The 22,327-nt window shown below is 41.8% G+C and overlaps 2 protein-coding genes across 3 annotated transcripts; both read left to right on the top strand.

Annotated features, from left to right (window-relative positions):
* The first annotated feature begins 2,494 nt into the window (after positions 1 to 2,494).
* On the top strand, positions 2,495 to 7,438 carry camlg (calcium modulating ligand). Its single transcript, XM_075486633.1, has 4 exons — positions 2,495 to 2,811; positions 3,463 to 3,926; positions 4,092 to 4,157; positions 4,480 to 7,438. Exons 1-4 carry the CDS (start codon positions 2,661 to 2,663, stop codon positions 4,690 to 4,692), a joined length of 894 nt encoding a protein of 297 aa, XP_075342748.1. The 5' UTR covers positions 2,495 to 2,660; the 3' UTR covers positions 4,693 to 7,438.
* Positions 7,439 to 8,495: 1,057 nt separating this feature from the next.
* ddx46 (DEAD (Asp-Glu-Ala-Asp) box polypeptide 46) lies at positions 8,496 to 21,976 on the top strand. 2 transcript variants are annotated; one of them, XM_075486632.1, is made up of 23 exons: positions 8,496 to 8,619; positions 8,852 to 9,016; positions 9,102 to 9,224; positions 9,485 to 9,572; positions 9,826 to 9,994; positions 11,099 to 11,340; positions 11,588 to 11,698; positions 11,806 to 11,971; positions 12,307 to 12,427; positions 12,601 to 12,776; positions 13,052 to 13,173; positions 14,810 to 14,888; positions 15,852 to 15,934; positions 16,232 to 16,396; positions 16,561 to 16,723; positions 17,158 to 17,351; positions 17,700 to 17,837; positions 18,364 to 18,513; positions 18,646 to 18,873; positions 20,179 to 20,397; positions 21,004 to 21,148; positions 21,370 to 21,443; positions 21,566 to 21,976. In XM_075486632.1, the coding sequence occupies exons 1-23, from the start codon at positions 8,603 to 8,605 to the stop codon at positions 21,611 to 21,613; spliced, it is 3,186 nt and encodes a 1,061-aa protein (XP_075342747.1). In that variant the 5' UTR covers positions 8,496 to 8,602; the 3' UTR covers positions 21,614 to 21,976. The 2 variants fall into 2 exon arrangements, with proteins under 2 accessions (XP_075342747.1, XP_075342746.1); XM_075486631.1 differs by having other exon boundaries at positions 8,496 to 8,637.
* Positions 21,977 to 22,327: the final 351 nt, after the last annotated feature.

Raw genomic sequence — 22,327 nt, 5'->3', positions numbered from 1 at the left:
TGCAGTTTGTGTTTTGGTGGGTGAACGCTGTTAACTGTGTGAAGACCGACTCATTATGAACCATTTAGTCCAAATTTCTCTAGTGTGAGTTTGAATCAAGACCTCTGATTCGGGCCGACTGCACTCTGTTTGTGGTCCGTTTGTCAAAGAAGATAAATGTATTCAGGAGCATTTTTTTTAGCCCACGTGCAGAAAGATGGGACTTTCATAAAAGACTGAAAATTGGAAGTGGTCCCATTTTGTGTTGAACAAGTTGCGACTCAAGTCGAATGACGTGTGCGGTCGTCATACTCACGAGTCTGAAGACTTCACTGAGGAAGAAGAAGGGCTTGAGGAGGTGTCGGCGCCAACGTCAGTGACTTGTGACCACGTCTGAAATCAAGAGAGCGAATGGATGACATGAAAATCAGAAAAAAATCTTACCTGAACTCTTGAGATTAAAAAGAAAAAAGAGCTAAATCTGTCTTAGAATTGCTGCTGCGTTTTCATTGGTCGGTGAATGACATCTGACCACTTCAGGAAAGAAATTTGATGGTAATGAATAAGCTGTTTAAACATGGTCTGCTAGTTAACTTTCCATTATGAGAATGGCCTTAAAGGACTGTGGACTGAAGGCCTGTGTTAAATATGCACTGAAACCATCTCCACTCTCGCTCACTGTGAAAGCTGAGCAGAACCGTTTCAGTTTTTTTTTTTTTTTTTTACATTCCAAAGAGTTTTCCAAACTTTTCAAATCTGTATATTTCACCACCCGACGTTAGAAAAACAAAAGCGTTTCATTTAACAGCTGAACATTCTGTTTGTAAAACAAAAAATATGCAGAGAGAACAAAAAAAAGATACAATCTTAAAAAACCTCGCCAAATGATGGATGGGATGGGATATTTCTTTATAAATGTCAGTGTACACCTGTGCCTTTCCTGTAGAAGGAATTGCTGCCATCTGCCGCAGTACTTTCCCTGTCATCAAACCCACATCATCAACGTTTGTGGAAATATTCTTCTTTTCTTCAGGCACTCATCTTTCTGTTTCATTGGATCTGCACCAAACTAAGGTTTCAGCATCATCTCTTTGTCCGATGCAGATTGGCGATTCATCGCCGAATCTCACCTCCAACCATCCACAGTGCATGACTGGCTGACCTCCACATTTCCCTTTTACAAGGCTCCCATTTTGTTTGTACTTGCTCCAGTTTTTACACACAGCGGACTGAGAACAACCATAGTCTTTTGCCACAGTCAAAGTTGACTTTACCTTCTGAAAGGAGTGCGATAATCCCTGTGACTGTGTCCACTGACAGCTCTCTTGTTTCCTGTCAATCAGTCAGGAGCAACTGCTCATTAAAGTCTGCAAGCACTTACTTTTAACTGCAGACTAATTTGAATATTCAAACTTGTACATGTGATTGTTTTAGAAATACAAATTACAAAGTGACTTTCACTCTTTTTTTAGTTATTCTTGTGAAAAGCCACAATGTTCAGCTGTTGGAAAAGATGTTTTTTCTGGATATTTCATGATTTTGTATATTTTTTTCCCCTATATTTTTTAACATTCTTTATTACAAAATAAAAGCGCAGAACGAACAATATCCAAGAGTGACAATTCCATATTTTCAGTTGCTTTTTTTGCCAGAGTTCATTCATTCTAATTCTAGATTACGTAACTCCAACAAGCTGATATAACTTCTGTCTCGTTCTAGTCTTTGACAAAACTAACTGCTTTCATAAATCTGATTACTCTGGCTAAAATAACCAATATTTACCTCCTTTAAAATGACAATTAATTTTAAAGTTCACTCTTTTTTGTTCAGTGTTACTAATTTCTGTAATTTAGTTACTGTGACTTTGATAACGACATTTAATTGTTATTTACCCCAATGTAAACAGTTAAATTAGTATCTTTTTCATTTTCAAATTAATCTTAGTAAATCAACTCAGTGAGAAGCCTTAAATAGAATCAAAATTAGAACACTTTATTCATTCCTGTAGGGAAAGTGCTTTGTTACAATTGCATAACTCATGTTGTGAATAATGGAAATACTAATAAAAACAGAACTTTATGCACATCAGTTGTGAAATTGTGTGCATAAAAGTCTTAATTCCAGTTTTTGTTAACAGTGTAGCATTTTACTTGATTGGGTTACATATCAAGAGTATATATATATATCAATATACATCAAAATATATCAAATTACACAAAGACAGAGAAAAGTTAATCACCTATAAATTTAGTAAGCCGAATATTTGGGGGGACATTCAAGTAATTAATATATACTTAGTTGATTAATTTAAAGACATTATTAGTTTCATCTCTTGTTATGGCAAGTGGCTCTTCCCTTTAAATAAATTATGTGTGTAGCTATATGTGTATATTTCAGTGGAACCAGAACCTCGTCGAACAGATTAGCTTCTTGTGAGACAGCGTCCTGTGAGGCAGCGTCCAGGGCTAAAAAATCCCTCTAAAGCACTTTGTCATTCTCAAAGGAAACGTCATCACTGCGCGTCCTTTGATCAGACAGCGCTCCTTCCATTCCGTCAGGTTTAGCGTCTAATATTCAGCACCCCGAGGCCTTTGTGTCGTCCACAGTGAGCTGTTGAGTCGCAGAGTTTATGTGCTGTGGTTTCACCTTTCAGCCAACGCTATTTTACTTCACTTGTAAACATGGAGTCCAGCGAGGCCAGCGAGGAGAGGACGGGCTCCGTGTCGGCGGCGCAGCGGAGAGCAGAGATCCGGAGGAGAAAGCTGCTCATGAATTCAGAGGATAGGATGAACAGAATCGTGGGCTACACCAAAAGCGACCCTGAAAATAACGGTAGGCGTGATCACTGATGCAAGGTACATTGTTTTGCTGCCGGATGGCTCTTTCGTGTTGAAATGCGTTGCCTCGCCCTGTTTGACTTAATCCCACAGTCTGGAAGACTGATTCAGTGTTAAAATGACCAGTATTAAAAAGAAATAGAAATGAATGAGAGGGTTAACAGAATTAGGAAAGTGTCATACCTCCCAGTTCGGCATTCAGACCAGTTGCTGCATGGTCGGATATAAATGCCCAGACTCCAGACAAAGGCTCTATTGGACTCGGCTCAAGTCACTCAAGAAAAGAGCACATAAGAGCATCTTAGCTCCTACAAAAGTCTCAGCAATGCCGATCATGAGCGGACTCATCCTCTGTATTTCTATGTTCCATTTTCTCTATTTTTCGGCCTTTTTTAAACCAGATAATTAACTGATTAATCAGGTTTACAGTAGTCGCATCCTTTGCTTCATGCCTCTAAATGTTTGAACCATGGGCTTCTGCAGTGGGAGAGAAGGCCACTGACTCAACTTCACTTTCACCCTTTGTTCTACAGTGTTGTCACGCTCAGTTGATTGTATGTCAGTTTTAATCATTCCCATCTATATGATATATTCAGGCTGAATGTAGTTAAATATGATTTTATTGATGTTATCTTCCTCTCTGCAGGAGCCTCCCAGCGTCCAACAGAACCCCGCTTTCACCTTGATCTCGACAGGACAGAGCCTTGGTCCTTGTCCTCGACTTCGCAGAGATCATCTCCCTTCCTGCCAGAGGCTTTAGGACACGGCAGCCACTCCCGCACTGCCACCCCAGAAAGAAGGGGCTCCCCTCTGCCAGACAGCAGCGAGCCACGCAGAGTGTCCCTGGAAGACGACATTGGAGGTCTCAGACAGAGGCCGAAGGGGGAGCGGGCAGCATCGGACGACCCCAGTGGCTCCCCACGTCGAGGCCTCCAAAAGTACCTGTCTCGCTTTGACGACGCCATGAAACTTCGAAGTCAGCTGGCCAACGAGAAGCCAGCTCAGGACGGAGGGCCCGAGGCAGAGGAGTTTGATCCCTTCGTGGTCTTCAGGCTCGTCGGCAGCTTCCTCCTCGCTGTGTTCGTCAGGGTTTTTGTCTGCAAGTATCTGGTGGGTCCACCTGCTGAAAAAAAAAAAAATAGATTGCATGAACAGATTACATGACCTGAGATGCAGAAAGAAAATATTTGGAGAATTTTCAACACATTAAGAGTTTGTGTTTTGATGCTGTAAGTCGTGCTGATGTGTCTCCTTTCATGGACTCTTTCATTCTAGTCAATATTCGCTCCATTTCTGACTCTTGAACTGGCCTACATGGGATTGTCCAAATACTTTCCAAAGGTGAGTTTCCTCTTTATTTTTTATTTTTCTTAGTTTGCCCATAATGTTAATTTGCTTGTCCACAGTATAAAGTGGAAAGCAGTGCGGTGGTCAACACAAAGGGCTCCTTTTTAGGTGTTTGCACTGAAATGTTAAGCGGCAACCTGCATGATTTTTAAGGTTTTGTGGTTGCATTTGTCAGCATTTCAGATAGTGACAGCTTCGGGGTCCTTTGGGTGTGTCCTGTCTGTCACTAGTATTTTATTTAGGATCGATCAACCGATAATTAGATAATGAGGAACCGCTGCATGTAATGGGCCCCCGTGTACTGCTGTTCTCGCAGGTAGAGAAGAAGACTGGGACCACCGTGCTGACTGCTGCCCTGCTGCTGTCTGGCATCCCTGCTGAAGTCATCAACCGCTCCATGGAGACCTACAGGAGGATGGGGGACGTCTTCTCAGATCTCTGCGTCTACTTTTTCACCTTCATCCTCTCTCACGAGATCTTGTTGCTCACTGGCTCAGATGCTCCTGACGGACAAGGAGGACCTCAGTAGCCTTGCCCTGCCTCTTATTTTCCTTCCCTCCCTTTGTCTCCCATAGCAACGAGGCCCGCTTATTTGCGCCCTCTGGAGCTTCTTTGTTGTTGACGGTCTTGAAGTGAATTGCCTGCTGCCTTCTGATCAGGGCCGCTCGCCACCTGGGTCCTCTGGATTCCTCTAAAGCTCCGAGCTGCAGGGGAGCGCAGAGTTTGTTACAGAACTGCAGGTTGTTTTTACAGAGGGACGATTTGTGTGTGCGTGTAAGGAATGTACTGTCATTGTTCTTATTGATATTTATTCACAAAGTTTTGAACAGAAAACAGGAGTACACAACAATATGTCAACACTAATCTGACATCACACTGGACTGCCACAAAGTCAGAAAGAGACCCATTGGAGTCTATTTAAGGTCTGGGAAACATCTGTGAAACGGACATCTGCTGCTGTATATGACAACCGTGCGCTACATCACATGAACTGATAAAACCAAGTTAAGTGTGAGAAATATTACTCAGACCAAGCAAGGCACTCTGTAGACGTTGAGTTATTCTTTAAAACTTAAACGTATTCACGTAATCAATTGTTTAAAGTTTTGAAACGCTTGCTTAACAGTTAGCAAACTGGCTCTGTGTCCGTTATGATACAAGTCAAACCAGTTGTGAATGTAGCTGAAAAACCCCCGAGCATATTTAACTGTGTCATGGTGGGCAAATCTATTTTATTCTAAAGGAATGGAAAAGTCTTGATTTGAGTAACAGAATGTGCTCCTCTGAATTTGAAGCTCAGCTTTGCATCATTCTGCTTCTTGTTCAGCTCCAGACGACGATGCGTACGCAGGGCAGGTCGACGTATTCTCGGATAACACAAAACTGGCTCCTCAGCAGATGTCTGCAGACAGAATGACGAAAACTGCCGGAGAAGTTTGGAGGTAGCTCCTGAACGACGCTGTAATAGTTTAGACGGCTTATTAGGGCATCGGGGGCACTTTCAGCTCACCAAGGCCATAAAACTGGGCTTAAATAAACACAGCAGCGAATGACCGTTTCTTATGTTGATTCCTAACATCGTGATCTACTTGAAGGCCCTTCAGTTATTTGGTTTACACTTTTAGTTTTTGCTGCATTTGCTTTAAACTGAGATTCTGCTTTTCTAGTAGTTTACTGTGATCATGTATTGGAACTTTAGGACAATAACGACTATTCAGGTCAAAGCTTTTTGTTCAGAATTTAAGCGGATAGTTTAAAAAAAAATATGTCCCTGCATTAACCTACAAGTGAACTGTTCAAAACGGATTTTTATTTTTTTTCTTCCCACTGACACAGAGAAGCTTCTTCTGTGGTCCTCAAACCTCATTTCAAACGGCTCACAGTATTAAGATTAAAAATAAATTTGGTTTGGAAGCTGACACGTTGGTTCCAGCTGGAAAAGAACCGTCATGTGCAAACATCAGGTTGGAAAGAGGTCGAAGTTCATGACCTTCTGTTGATGAAGCATCACTGATTACGGTGGCTGTCCTCAAAACACTAGAGCTCATGGTTCCAATATTCCTGAACAGAACTGATTCAGAGTATATGAATATATTTTTGCTGATAGATTCCGATGTCTTCACCTCTGTATTTGGACTTTATAAACTTTTCAGGTTCTGAACAAACTGATTTTGAGCTAAATGCTAAACCATTACAGAACCTTTTCTGTGTTGGAAAAGAGGCTGTGAAGACTTTGCAGTTGTGTCACGAATGGAAACTCGGATAGAGGTCAAAAGAAGTTTTCCATTTCATTAAAGTGTGAATATTTTACAGCAGAGCTTCAGGGCCTTTTTAAAAATGTTCCCTTCCATGTCTCAGAAACATACTTTCTGGTTTTATTCTCAGGCTCCTGAGTGAAATCGTTGAATTAGTTCTTTTTTTTCCTGTCTCAGAGATCTGACTCTGTGGAGGTGTTCAGAGGACCTCTAATATCGCTGCCTGCTTACCTTCAAGGAAATAAATATGGGAACAGGCAGCCATTACTTTAACTCGTTAATGATGTCATTGTCGTGTGATTCTTCATGATTCCTTAGGCTACTAATGAGCTCAATTTGCATCACAGTCTGGGGATAAACTGCTCTGGGTAAATGAGTGTAAACGGACTGAGAACAAACAAGCCTCCTGACTGGAAGCCCATTCAGATTCTGGTGAGTTTGAGATTGGAAATGACAGCGTTCTTTATGGACGATGGTCTCTTCATTCTTCCGCTGAACCTGAATGAGCTGCAGTCGGGCATGTTTTATCCACTTGAATCGAATCGGTGGATGAATATTATTTGTGTCTTTGCCTCAACTTCTGTCGTCCAGGCTCCACCTAGTCTACGAACAAGTCAGAGGAAGCATTTAATCCCGTGTAAAGGTATTCTTCTAAGCGCCTGCGAATGTTGCTGGTTTGTACTGGACTGTATAGTTTTGTGTGACGCAGTATGAGATGTGACGCGATGTGACCTGCTTTGCTTTGTTCGAGCCTCATTCACGCAGACTGTATATAGACTATGCTCCCTGCTGTCACCTGTCCGCTTTTCATCTGAATTAATTTATGAATGTACATGTTTGCTTCTGTGTAAATTCAAGTCGAGATTCATCCTGCAACTTGTCGGGTTTACTTGATTTGTTTTCTTTATTTGATGAGAGCTTTTTAACGACTCTCTTACCGTATCGCAAAGATGGTGTTGACCTGGTGTAAACTGTCTCTGCTCCATAATCAGACCAAATAAATATGCCTCGTGTGACGTACTCCGTTCTCATTTCCTTGACTTCTCCTCATTTCATGGTTTCTTTGACAAAGTCGGAGCCACACATCTCATGATAGTCAAACAACATTTTTAGGTCATACTTCAACACAAGCTTTTGGCTTTTTTTTTTTTTTTTTTTTAATTCTCAGAATGGGATCATGTTTTATGAAAAAAAAACATTTCTAGAAACTACAATATTTTTTAATTACTAAAATCCAGTTATTAGGCGTTTGTTACTGAATACTTATTACATGGTAAAAGTGATCAATTTGGTTCAAATATATCATGAGTCGCAGCTCTTTTGGATTACTTTGAAATGAAATATTCAGACTTTTGCATTCATTAAAACAAATTCGCAGAAAATCCCTGTTTTGAATTCTTCAAATATTCTTTTTTTTTTTCTCTTTGGACATTTTCTGTGCCAACAGAATGCATCTTATATAAACAGCGGGACAAATCAGGTCTCTGCTGACACAAACTATAGGTTTGCTGTGTGTATTCTACAGCACATTGGATGCAGTTTTTTGTGCGTATTTTTCTTTCTATTAAATCAAAGGACACAAAGAGGATTGTGGCCTTGCAACATCTTTTATTTTTAGTGAACACAAAAACTGCTAGTTCAAGATGTTCTTGTGCTGCACATTTTGGAAGTCCAAGTGATGTTCGTATCTCCGTGAATAGAGGGCTCTTGAAGAGAATTATAACGCTGCTCTTTCATAGGGCATTTGCCTATGAAACCCAACACATCAGAGGAGTGAAAGTTGATTTTCATGAAAAAAAGTTTAGTTGTAGTTGCATACTAAATTGTATACATGAAGAAATGGTAGCCAAGACATTGTTGAAAATGTAAATGATTTCGGTTGACTTAACTTTCTTTTAAATAGAGATGAGATGAAAAAATATAGATTCAAAGACAACATCTGTGCTTATAGGTAAATATACTGTATGTAGCACCATTATGCATAAGAGCATTTTTAACTTGCCCTCCTGGCCTCCCACCACTGGGCGGCGCTCTGTGCTGTTCGTACTATCAGTTTGTAGCTTGATCCGTCGCTGTTTAGTGACGTGCAGGTTGAAAGACACAAACAACCCTTCAACGCATGAAATTCGTTACTTTCTGCGCAAGAATTTGAATTTTTACGAGACCAAACCTCGTAGGGTCGGAATGGGTCGTGAGTCGAGGTATGTCCAACTGAAAAGGTCAATGGTCATTCTTTTCTATCACCAATAAAATTCATTATAACTAATTTAATCTGTTTAGCTAACATTAGCATGTTAGCTAAAGATAGTGCCGTCGCACGTTTCCTTACAGTGCATCTGAAACAGTTGAGGCATATGATTTTATGAAGAGATTTCCACTTAGAGTTAACGTTATTGTTTTTTTTTTATCTATTTATTTGTGTAATGCCTGCAGACATTATAGGAAACGCTCGGCTTCTCGGGGGCGGTCAGGCAGCCGATCAAACAGCCGCTCCCCGGACAAACGCTCCAAAAAAGACGACCGAGACCGAAACAGGAGAGACAGGTCGCGGAGCCGGGACCGCCGGAGGTCCCGATCCAGGGACAGAAAACGACCTAGGTATGTACTGTATGCACAGCTATACTTTAATAGTTTCCTCTTGTCCTTTTATGTACCTTTACAGTTGTCGTTTTTTATCGTTCAGGCGCTCCAGGAGCAGAGAGAGGAGGAGATCCAGGAGCCGTGAGAGGAAGAGGTCGGGCAGCAGGAGCCGAGCCCGCAGGTCCCGATCAGGCAGTCCTGGAAAGAGCAAGAAAACCGATGACAAGTTAGTCTTTTTCTCATAATGTACCTGCCGCCGTTGGTTACCAAAAACCCTTCGTCATTTCATGTAGTTACACAACTAAACGAGGATTTTGGAGCTAACTTTCAGAAGTACAGAGTGATCAATTTAAAGTTATTAATTCTTAGTTATTGTTCAAGTTGAAACGGCTTGACAAAAAGTCACCCTGTCTCATTTGATCAGATGTTGTGAACATCGGACAGGTCCGCGTTTTCTCTGTAACTCTTTTTATCATCTGCCTGCAGGGCAAAGAGCAAAGAGAAAGACAACCTCGACCCCGTATCTGACAAGAAAAAGGTTAAAGAGGAGAAAGAAGATGAGAAAGTTGAAGATGTAAGTTCCATGGATTCTGTTTTTCACAAATTTTCTTTGCCATTGCAACAAACTTAGAATTGCCTGCTGATACTAGGGGGAGAATATCTCTTATTCTCGCCTTGAGATTGACTGATGGCCTGGATGTAACCCACCTTTTCCACAATGGTAACTGCGATGGGCTCTGGCCTCCTCCCGCGACCTTGAACGGGATAAAGTGGGTGTAGAGAATGAATGAACATCTCTTGGTTTTTTTTTGTTTGTTTCTCTGCAGCAAGACTTTGACCAGAACAAACTGGAGGAGGAGATGAGGAAAAGGAAGGAGCGGGTGGAGAAGTGGAGAGAGGAGCAGAGGAAGAAGGCTATCGAAAACATTGGAGAGATCAAGAAAGAGCTGGAGGAGATGAAGCAGGGCAAGAAATGGAGCCTCGAGGATGATGAGGGTGAGGAAGCTAACAGGAATGTCTCTATGAAAAAGAAAATTCCCGAAAATCAGCTAAGATATCTACCTCAGCAAAATTACTTTAAAGTGATAGTTCGGAGTAGATTCACCCTAGGGTCATTTGAACCGTGATATCCAGCCAAGTAGCCCACCCGAAATTTTTTCGATCTTGGCTGAACATCAGCTGAGTTACTGAGTTATCCCGAATAGCTTAGTACAAGGGTTAATGGATCCTGGCAGTATCTCCAAAATTACCACACTAAAATCACATGCCATGACACCAAACTTCTACAGTAGTACAAATATGGTCTGTACTCACAAAACGATGCATTTGGAAGTTTGAAAATAGTCCAGGAGTTTATTATTATCAACACAAGCCTGATAGCTTCTCTGCTGCTAAAGCTGCTTCGACGTCACTTCCTTGATCTGGGAGCTTCAAAGTAAGATGAGGGTTGATCTACTACTGTAGACAACAAAATATGCTATATTCTACATGATTTTTTATGGTTTTTTATGTTGTATAGTTGTGAATTTATTTTATCAATGGAGAAATTGAGCAGCCTTGTTTTGTTGTCTACAGTAGTAGATCAACCCTCATCTTACTTTGAAGCTCCCAGATCAAGGAAGTGACGTCGACGCAGCTTTAGCAGCAGAGAAGCTATTAGGCTTGTGTTGATAATAATAAACTCCTGGAATATTTTCAAACTTCCAAATGCATCGTTTTGTGAGTACAGACCATATTTGTACTACTGTAGGAGTTTGGTGTCATGGCATGTGATTTTAGTGTGGTAATTTTGGAGATACTGCCAGGATCCATTAACCCTTGTACGAAGCTATTCGGGATAACTCAGTAACTCAACTGATGTTCAGCCAAGATCGAAAAAACTTTGGGTGGGCTACTTGGCTGGATATCACGGTTCAAATGACCCTAGGGTGAATCTACTCCAGAGTATCACTTTAAGTGCCACTTGAAATGTTGTTAATTATTTATAATATTTATAAATAAAATATTTATAATGTTGTTAAGATCTTTTACTTAGTTTGCTTAATAATTAATAAATTAGTTTTTTTTTTTAAACCAGCTCTTACCAACTCTTCATTTCAGATGATGATGAGGAGGGTTCAGCTGTGATGGAGGCGGAGGACGACGAAGATGTGGATGTGAAGGGGGAGGGCATAGCGAAGGATATAAAGGAGGAGGAGAAAGAGGAGGGCGAGAAGGAGACGGAGATCCCCATGGAGCTGCAGGCCGAGGAGGATGAAGTGGATCCTCTGGATGCCTACATGGAGGAGGTCAAACAGGAGGTGAAGAAGTTCAACATAGGACCCATGAAAGGAAATGATAAGGTGAGAATAAAAACAACACACTGCATCACTTTAAAGGTAGAAGTCTTAATCATTTAAAACTGTTTCATCAGCTATAAAACTTTACTGTTTAGTTTGTGGAAAGACTGGACACTGCTCCTTGTTAGTATTTTCCTTGTGTGCGTATCTTTCTCTCGTCAGTTCTCATCATCTGTTTTGTGTGTTCATATTGAACCAGATGTGGTTCATCCTCTGCTGCTCAATGATAGGCGTGTTTTCTGATCCACAGAAAGGAGCGATGACGGTAACCAAAGTGGTCTCAGTTGTTAAAACCAAAAAAGGACCCAACACACACAAGAAGAAGGGCGAACTGATGGAAAATGACCAGGATGCTATGGAGGTGTGTCTGCGAGGGTTAATAGTTATCTTCTCTCTTTGCTCGCAAGCTACATGAAAAACGTATCTGACTGAAAATCTCTTGCTGACTGTGCTGGTGATCTTTGGCAGTACTCGTCAGAGGAGGAGGAGGTGGACCTGCAGACAGCTCTGACGGGCTTCCAGACCAAACAGAGGAAGATCCTGGAGCCCGTTGACCATGGGAAGATCCAGTATGAGTCGTACCGCAAGAACTTTTATGTGGAAGTGCCTGAGCTGGCCAAGATGACAATAGAGGGTCAGTGAACAGAACTGTTTTTGTACTAAAACAGCATATATCTATACACACTAATACATGATATAAAAGAATACAATATATACATAATTGAAATTATTTGGTTAAATTGATTACTTATTTTTAAAATTTTTGCGTTTACAGTGATGCGTCTGCTGGTTTAGGCAGCTGATAATGGTTTAATAATAATCCTTGTTTCCAGTATTTAATATGTTTAATCTTCAACATTCACATGATTAACAGCATTGTTCTATTCTGAATATCCTTCCTTCACTGCAAATCCAACACCTGCCTGTTGGGCCGGTCTTTTTTTCTTTTTCTAACCAACATAAATACAGATGTGAACGCGCACAGGCTGGAACTGGAAGGTATTGTCGTCAAAGGAAAGGGGTGCCCCAAACCCATCAAGACCTGGGTGCAGTGTGGGGTGTCGATGAAGATCCTCAACGCCCTCAAGAAGTGAGTTTGCAGACACCGACATCAAGACATTAATTGTGTGACAGATTATGCAACTACAAGGTTGCAGTGTTTTAATTATCAATGTCCACGCCTTGCAATGGAAATAATGACTTATGAAAAGATAGTATAGGTGTAAGCTTTGTTTTTTTAAATCTTTTTTTAAACGTAACCAGGCATGGCTATGAGAAGCCCACGCCTATCCAGGTTCAGGCCATCCCTGCCATCATGTCGGGCCGGGACCTCATTGGGATTGCTAAGACTGGCAGCGGCAAAACTATAGCTTTCCTGCTGCCCATGTTCCGACACATCATGGATCAGAGGCCACTGGAGGAGTCGGAGGGACCCATCTGTAAGGATCAGATACGTTTATACTTCCTGTATCAAATATGGAGGATGAAAGCTCTCAGTACATGACTGAAAGGTTGTTGAAATGATTTTCTCTGTATAGTGATAATAGCACACTGGCATTTAATGTCTCCCCAGTGTAAGCTATCCTAAGAGTCATTTAAATCCAGTGTACCTCAGTTTATGCTCCCGCAAGTCCACCGTATCAGACTGTATAAATGTTACGCTTCGAATGACAACAGATGGAATACGTATTGTGTTTTTGTCTCTCTGAAACAGCTGTAATCATGACTCCGACCAGAGAACTGGCTCTGCAGATCACAAAGGAGTGCAAGAAGTTCTCCAAACCGCTGGGACTCAGGGTGGTGTGTGTTTATGGAGGCACAGGCATCAGCGAACAGGTGAAAACACTCACATTGATGCTACTTGATCCTTTTATTTCCTGGGGGGGTTTATCACCTTACAGTAATCTGGTTGTTCGAGAATGTATTCATTACATACTGCGTGCAGTGCTGTAGATTTCTGTCTTAATGTTATTATTCATCATCTAAGACTGCCTTTCATGCCGTGGCCTTTTTTTATCCCTAAAATCTCTCCAAACCTTTTGAAATGTTTATTAGCTGAGATTGTACTAATTCTGCTATGTACTACAGAGTTATTGATGCAATAATAATAACTTCTTAGTGGTGCTCTCTCCCCCTTAAAAACAAGACCTAAAATGACACTGAAAAATCTGCTAATCTGCTGTGTTTCAAGATTTTGAAACAAAGGCGTATGTGACTAAATTAACTTTCTGAAAAGTACTTTTTTTTTTTTTTTTTTTTTTTTTTGTGGAAACAAACTTAAACGGATGAAACTCATTTACGTCTTTCTGTACACAGTGAAACATCCAACTATAGGCTGCTGGTAAATCCCTCCTGTGTGCTTGCTGTCCTTCCTGCACTGTATTCATTATCAACTGTTGCAATGGAGCGTCTGCATGTTAAGTGTAGACCTTCTGTATGGTATAGTTCCCTCAAAAATTCCAGCAGTGGAGCAAATATGTGTGTGTGTACATTAGCCTATGGCAACCCGACCGAAGCCCGACGGGCCCGGTCGGAACCCGACGGGCCGGGCCGGACTCGGACAAAAAATTAGAATGTCTTGTCGGACTCGGGTCGGGCTCGAAAGCAAGCAGACATCGTGAAAATTATAAACAGCCAGAGGACAGGTTTCAGTTCATTGCAAACGTCAGTTTTTGTGATGAACATATATAATTGAATATGCATAAATGAAAATGTTGGTAGGCTATTCGTGCCTCATGCTGTGCAGCATGCATCTGTGTGCATCTGTGGTCTGTGCATGCTCGGTGCGCACGCACGCATATCGAACATTCGAACAACTTTACATTAAACACGTGCGATCAGTGCAGCCGAGCTCAGTTGGCTGGAAGCGCTATGGAGGACTTTAAAAGAAAAATAGCTTCTGGAGAACTGAAAGTCGTGGAAAATGAGAATTTCAACTGTTTTATTAGTCAACTTTTTTTTCTCTCTGTATTGAGTTTAATGGGTGTTTATTCTGGTCGAAGAGTGCTTGTGCATTTGTTATGGTGCACCGCCATTAATGTGTAGCCTATGTTTTATAATGGATTATAATGGATTATGGTGGATAATGGTGCGCTGTCACCAATGTGTATTTACTGATTAGGGTGCGCTGTCTTGCGTTGGTCACTGGTCTCGGGCTTCCGGCTGGCTCGGACACAAATATTTTAATTAATCTCGGGCTCGGGTCGGATTTGAGAACTTTTCTGTCGGTTGAGGGCCGGGCTCGGACAGAAAAATCCGGCCCGAGCCAGGCTCTAGTGTACATATGGGTTCAGCGGCACTCCACCTGTCAGTGGTACCAAATGCTGATCTGAATGCCCCAGCAACACAAACTGTCTGATGCATCTTAAACGGAACGATTATTTAATTAATTAGGAAGTTACCCTTGCTGAGTGCAGATTGAGGATCATGATTTAAAAAAAATAAAATCTTTTCATTAATCCTGGGTTTGCAGATTGCCGAACTGAAGAGAGGAGCTGAGATCATCGTCTGCACTCCAGGACGAATGATCGACATGTTGGGGGCCAACAGCGGTGAGTTCACCCCACCACCCTCACAGTCTGACTGGATAAACTGTGACATTGTGTGTAATGATCCAAACCAGTACCATTTACTAAACTGTTGACATTATTCGACTGCTTTTGGGATCAGTCATATCTACAAGACAGTGGTGTGTTTCCTGAAGATCAGGGCATGTACAGGTAGGTGGACCTGGTGCTGCCTCCATGGTTCCTTAGTCTCCTGGCTGAGAACAGTCACACTGCTTGATAAGTATCATACCAGGGATTTAGGAAGGTTAGGTTCTGTGATTTCTATTGTTCAATAAGAGAAGCTTTAATGCTCACCCAGGAGTCTACATTGCTGCTTGTTTTAAATGTTTCAAAAGTCAAATTGAATCTCTTTTCACACATCACACACCTGTAATACTTTGCCTCATTAATCTCTTTTTAAGATGGAGCTCTTGTGTTTGTATGACGGTGAACCGTTGCACACAAATGTGAACCAAAAGTAGCAATGTGTTGAGAAAGTAACTTACATTTGCTGGTACTTTCCTGAGAACTTTTTTTTTTTTTTATAAATGAAGGTTGTTGTTTCCACACATGCGGGGTAATCTGTAATATGTTTCCCTTGTAGGTGAAAAGGCGCTCGGTCAGATAATGCTTGATGGGGCTCCATCTCTTAATGTATCTTGAGGCTGTTTTCTGACTTTTACAGGTCCCTCGTGCCCCTGAGATGGTACGCAAGACCAGAGACAAGCAAAGAAATAAACTGTCTGAAATGGCAATAACATAAAACCCCGGCCCTAAGAAAATTGTTCTATAATAAGAAGATGTTGTTAAGTACCCTTAAGTAGTTGTATCCTGAAAAAATGTTTTTTTTTTTTGTGTTTGCCAGATTAGTTTCATGTTTGTTTTTTCTAAGAAGGCAGGGTGCTTGTTAGAGCCCGACTCCTTTCATAGTTGACTGATTTTTCTCGTCCTCTCCTTGGTGTATAGGCCGGGTGACCAACCTGCGCAGGGTTACATATGTGGTTTTGGATGAAGCAGACAGGATGTTTGACATGGGCTTCGAGCCCCAGGTGGGTGCACATGAAATGCTGCATACAGAGGAAGCAGGAGCTGTTCTGTGTTCATTCGTCTTGCAAACATATGATTCAGAAACTGAAAACCGGCACAAATGAGGAGGAAATAAATCTTCGGGTCTATATATTTCTTTTTTTTTTTTTTCAAGTCCTAAACTATCCCAGCAGTACCGGTTTCTTAAGCTACCTGTAGTTTTCATCCAATAAAGCGTAGAGGAACAGGGTGAAAAACAAATGAGTTTACAAAAATTCAATTGTCTGTTGCACTTTCACATAGTCCGTTTGTTCCACTAGGTGATGCGCATTGTGGACAATATTCGTCCAGACCGTCAGACGGTCATGTTCTCAGCCACCTTCCCCAGAGCCATGGAGGCGCTGGCTCGCAGGATCCTTTCAAAACCCATCGAGGTGCAGGTGGGAGGCCGCAGCGTCGTCTGCTCAGACGTGGAGCAACACGTGGTAAAGGGTTTTTACGTCCACGCAGATCAGCTCCAGTTCTAATTTACCACTATTCTAGTTCAGACGTATTTTGTTTGAGAGTGTCCTTTTCCCCCCCAATAAAATCAGACGGTTTATTTTTTTCTTTCCCTCTGTGCCTTTTTTGCTTTCTTTTCTTCCTGCAGTTGGTGATCGACGAGGACAAGAAATTCTTGAAGCTACTGGAGATTTTGGGTCACTACCAGGAGAAAGGATCTGTCATCATCTTTGTGGACAAACAGGAGCACGCAGACGGACTCCTTAAAGACCTGATGAAAGCCTCGTATCCCTGCCTGTCTTTACACGGAGGTACGAAGCCACAGCTGGACGAGTGACACACTTGTTCTTAGTTGGGAATTTTCTGGGCATTGGTTTTCTGCAGCTCACAGGAATTTGGTGCATGTACTAAGAACCCAGATACTGTAGTGCCTAAATATGAGGAAAAAAATCCAGTGTTGAAAATTAGATCAACACGAGTTCTGATTTTAGTTTTTGAGGGAATGATTGTCAGTTTTTTTTTTTTTTTTAAACCACTGACCAAATCAAATGTCATGATGTTGGAAATAAGGTTTTGAAGTCACTGGCCTTTGATCAAGAATATTATGAAAATGAGTCTGTTAGACTTATTGGAGGATTTCACTGTTCCACCATGAAACATCTGGAACCACTTACATCAGGTAGTAAGTAGCAATCCCCCATATGTCTTCGTTTGAGATTACATTTTTTGTTGTTGTTCTCTTTAGGAATTGATCAGTACGACAGAGACAGCATCATCAACGATTTCAAGACGGGAGTATGTCGTCTCATGGTGGCCACCTCTGTGGCAGCCAGAGGCCTCGACGTCAAACAGCTGATCCTGGTGGTCAACTACAATTGTCCCAACCACTATGAGGACTACGTCCACAGAGCAGGACGCACAGGCAGAGCTGGCAACAAGGTCAGTCGCTTTCCATTTTACACATCAAAATCTGGTCTCTAGTCTCATCTGTTTCAGACTAGCGGTTAACTATTATATAATATATCACGTTTGAACTGTCTGCGATTAATTTGCATCGTAGGTCATTTAGGCTCCAGGTTTAAACAAGGAGGGATGATACCTGGGGCGGGAGGATAAAAAAGACCACGCGGTTGTTTTTGCCGTTGCGCAATATAAATTTGGTAGAAGGTGTTTACTAAACTGAATTTGACTTTTTTTGTTTTCAGTGGTTATTCATGACCTTGTAGAAAAACTTGAAACGGAATTTAAGTCCCAGTGGATATTCTCTACATCTATTTCCTTCCGTAGGGCTTCGCCTACACCTTCATCACCGGGGATCAGGTTCGCTACGCTGGTGACATCATCAAGGCTTTGGAGCTGTCAGGCTCCCTGGTCCCTCCAGAACTGGAACAGCTTTGGGCCTCCTTTAAAGACCAACAGAAAGCGGTACGATAAAGCTGCTGCCAACATTTTACCAGCACACAGTGGCACTGGTTGTTTGGATTACTCAAATCCAGAGTCTTGAGAACTTTGATGCCAGGGATTTATACCGTTCTAGCTCATTTGTTGTTTCCTCCATAGTTAAGCCTTTTTTACACTTAGTGCTGCTAGCTTGATGTTCTGTATTACATCACTCAGAGTAAATGGGCTGAATTCAAAAGATAGAAAAGAGAGGGGCGGTCGGTGGTGTAGTGGGTTAAGCTGCCGCCCCATGTACCGAGGCTACAGTCCTCGCTGTAGCTGGCCCCGGTTCGAGTCCCGCACCGAGCGGCCCTGTGCTGCGTGTCTTCCCCCTCTCTGCCCCCTGCTTCCTGTCTCTCTCCAACTGCCCTAACATTAAAGGCATAAAAAGCCCCCAAAAAAAGATAGAAAAGAGACACATTAAGTAAGAAAGTATTTTACTGTTTTTCAAAGTGAAAATTGAATCTACTGTTTTTTTCTCTTTCTGTTTATTTTCATTCCTTCTATGCAGGAGGGTAAGACCATTAAGAGCAGCAGTGGGTTCTCAGGCAAAGGGTTCAAGTTTGATGAAACGGAGCATGCTTTGGCTAATGAGAGAAAGAAACTGCAGAAAGCTGCTCTCGGGTTGCAGGACTCTGATGATGAAGATGGAGCTCTGGATGTGAGTGACCTTTTAATGTTTCTTAATTATCTTTTCCTTCATTAACTTTGTAACATCAGAATGTTGTACCCTGCATCCTATTAATACAGGAGCAGTTTACAGGATCATCACATAATTTCCTTCCTTCCTTAGATTGAGGAGCAAATCGAAAGCATGTTTAATTCTAAGAAGAGGGTGAAGGATCTGTCTGCACCCGGGTCTGCTGCAGGTCAAGCCGGAGCCGTCTCAGCCACAGCAACCACTCCTGGAGGACTGCCAGGCGTCGTGCCAGCGTCTGCTGGAAACATCCAGAAACTGGAGATGGCCAAAAGGCTGGCTCTCAAGATCAACGCTCAGAAGAACTTGGGGGCTGAGGCTCAGGTACAACTTCTAGTGCCATCATGATGTTGATGATGGGACTTGATTTCATATAGTACTCTGTAGGGCTGTCGCGGTGAGGGAATTCCCACCGCGGTGACTCATAGCCGCTCAACAGCGCGGTATGCGGTGATATCGCATTTTTGTTTTTTAGGCTACTTTCCACGACACGCAATGTTAGATGAAAATCGAGCGCATAATCCGTCTTTTTTTCCCAGCGATTCTGACATTTCACTTTGCTTTGCCTGTCATTTACTCGCTCACAGACCAACATAGCGGAGATCAAGCAGCGCATGCCCCAGTTGTGCAACATTGTTGCCAGTGCCACATGGCAAATATCAACATTGTTCCAGACCTGCGCACGTTTCGTTTAGTAATGACGGAGAAAACGAAGCAGATCAGTGCAGCAGTTGAGCTCACGTGTCCGGGATACAGTTTTTTTTTTAAACAGACTGCCCGCCATCCAACCAACCCAAGCTGAACTTTAACTGTTTCCGCGAAGTTGTTAGAGCTTATTTCTGGCACGGCACGTTTTTTTAAATGTTTTTTTTTTTTTTACCTACACAGTTTTGTTGATATGATCAGGTATTTCCCAACAGCAAATGTGCACACCAAGCTGTGGTTCTGTGGAAGCTAGTTTATTGTTGATATTAGACGGTCGCATTTACAACGTTAAACATGGATAATTAGGGAAAATTCAAAGCCATAAAGTGTCCGGACTAGGCAGAGGAGTAAAGCCGAGATAAAGGTAGGCCACTGCATTTTATTTTAACTTCTATTGCTACGACACTGAGTAGGCATATTCTTGTAATATCAGCTGCTGAGGGAGAATGAGACCACAACGAGTAGCATGCAGACGTGTGTGCGTGTGCAGTGCCTATATGCAAAGATGACGACAGAAACGCGGCACCTCGCTGTGTTAATGTGTTTCTCCTGCCTTGCGGGGAATATACAATGTATCATTATTACTGTGCTGGCTTAAAAAAAGTATCAGTTCTGTCAGTCGCTTTGTATCTACTGTGCAGTCTTAAAAACCCTTTTAGTTTCTCGAGTTGTTCTGCGCGTGCAAGCGGGCGTGCGGTGGTCTGGACACGCACCGCGGAGGTCCTCTCAGCACCGCGGTGATTGCATTTTGCGGTTATCGCGACAGCCCTAGTACTCTGTCTCTGTCCTCAGTTTGTTGGTCTTTTAAACAGGCCAAAGCTTTTTTTTTCTTTTTTCTTCTGCCTGGCATTCTTTTAGGATTTTTTTTCAGATATATTCATTCCACGCATTGAGCAAATACACTTCCTTTCTCTCTGTATGCAGGACGTAATGCAGCAGGCCACTAACGCCATCCTGCGTGGTGGACCCATCATGACACCATCTGTGTCAGCCAAGACCATCGCAGAGCAGCTGGCTGAGAAGATCAACGCCAAGCTGAACTACACACCTGTGGAGAAGCTGGAGGAGGAGCGTCAGGCAGCCGAACAGGCCGAGACGGTCAGGAGATACGAAGAGGAGCTGGAGATCAACGACTTCCCTCAGGTCAGCAGCACACAGCGAACAGCTGTTCTTACATATTCGTCAGGTTCCTCTTTTTTTTTTTGGTCTTTACCCTCAGCCAGGTTTTTATTAGTGGAGGTGGGGATTCAGGGAGTAATAGTAGTGGCAGTCTAGATCAGTCACATGCAGGTTACAGAGCAAAAGACTTCCTTTTTCATTAAATGTTCCTGTTTCATTACTGCATCAAGTATTTATCTCCGATTGTTCCTGTTTTTTTTTTTGTTTGTTTTTTTGTAACTTGATCTTGAAACTTTAAACCAGAGTAAAAGTTTTTCAGCTTGCTTTGAAGTCATTCTAAAGTTTTTTGTAGAACTTTTATTATCCATTATCTTACGACAATATAAATAATAAAATCATTTGAAATGCACAGGCTACAAAAGGGAGATTATTTTAATGTTTGGAAGCCTCTTTGTTCATTACAGTTAAACATCACAGCCTTTTAAACAACCCCTTCTTCAATGTGTTTGACAGAATTTACACATTAGTCACGTCACTCACTACTTTTCTACCTTGTAGAGAAAGACGCCTTGTAAAGTGTGAGGTGAGGAAAGAAATTCTCACACAAAATTCCCTTTCTGTTCTCAACAGACGGCCCGGTGGAAGGTGACCTCTAAAGAGGCTTTACAGAGGATCGGTGAATATTCTGAAGCTGCCATCACCATCAGGGGAACCTATTTCCCTCCAGGCAAAGAGCCCAAAGAGGGAGAACGCAAGATCTATCTGGCTATTGAGAGTACGTATCAAAGATAAAAAAAATGTGTCTGAACTGGTACTATCCTGTCACCTGCCACATGCTATGCTGGATATGTTGTTGTGGCAGCATCTGTTGGTTGCGGCTGCTGGACCAAAATAGACTGAAATCCTCAAAGAGAGGGTTTGTGCACTCCTGCTGTACACCTATGTTTTCTTTTGTGTAATAACGCTACATATCGAATGTTGATGTTTGTTTTCTAGGTGCAAATGAACTGGCTGTGCAGAAAGCCAAAACCGAGATTACCCGGCTAATCAAAGAAGAGCTCATCAGATTAGTAAGTATCTTCTACAACTGGACATCAGTATTTTCCTGCCACTATATAATGAAAGAGGACCCACGACAGACTGTAGCACAAATCTTTAAAATATCTTCTTTTTTTTCTCTCTCCTTTCTTAGCAAAACTCCTACCAGCCGACAAGCAAAGGCCGATACAAAGTGTTGTAGAGGAGGAACAAGGCTCAACAGAGGAGTTGCCATCACTCACCATCCTGTTACCTTTCGTTTCATCAACATGGCTGAGAAACATTTTAGTCTATATTTTGATAATGTTCTGTTCAATTACACCAGTTTATTTTATTTTATTTTTTTGAGCTTCACTTGTCTGTCCAGTAATTTTTTCTTTTCTTTTCCTTTTATACTTACAAATAACAAAATGTCATATACCAACAGTGTCAAGCACACCAGCAGAATTCTCCAATGAGCTATTTGTAATATGTCTTTAAATAGGAGACAGATTTTTCTTTAATGTTGTGTTTTGGTTAGATTTATTAAAAACCATTGTCTTCATGAAGAAACCTACAGATGAAACCTGTTTTTATTTTTCCTCCCAAAAAAAACCAACAACGACACCTTGCTTAGGAAATGAGCTGGATCTGCCCAGCTCTTTGGGTTTAAAAAAAAACCTTTTCAGATACTGAGCTTTGTAAGGGCTAATAATGTCAATTATTCAACAGCTTTTCGATTTTATATGATTTATCAGTGGCTATGGGTTGTTGTTTGGAAAGCATGAACACTGGAGTGTGGCTCGACATGAGGACAACGGCGTGAGAAACAAAGCAGCCTTTTCAGCTTCGTCTGACTGAGTCAAATGAGAATTTTCTCTACTTTGCTGTGACAACATCGTTTGCATGTGAAAGTGGTTCAAGAGGAATAGAAGCT

This window comes from Odontesthes bonariensis, chromosome 16 (assembly GCF_027942865.1).
Source record: "Odontesthes bonariensis isolate fOdoBon6 chromosome 16, fOdoBon6.hap1, whole genome shotgun sequence".
Taxonomy (NCBI): domain Eukaryota; kingdom Metazoa; phylum Chordata; class Actinopteri; order Atheriniformes; family Atherinopsidae; genus Odontesthes; species Odontesthes bonariensis.
The sequence above is the reverse complement of the archived record's forward strand: the minus strand, read 5'-3'. Positions and strand labels throughout refer to the sequence as shown.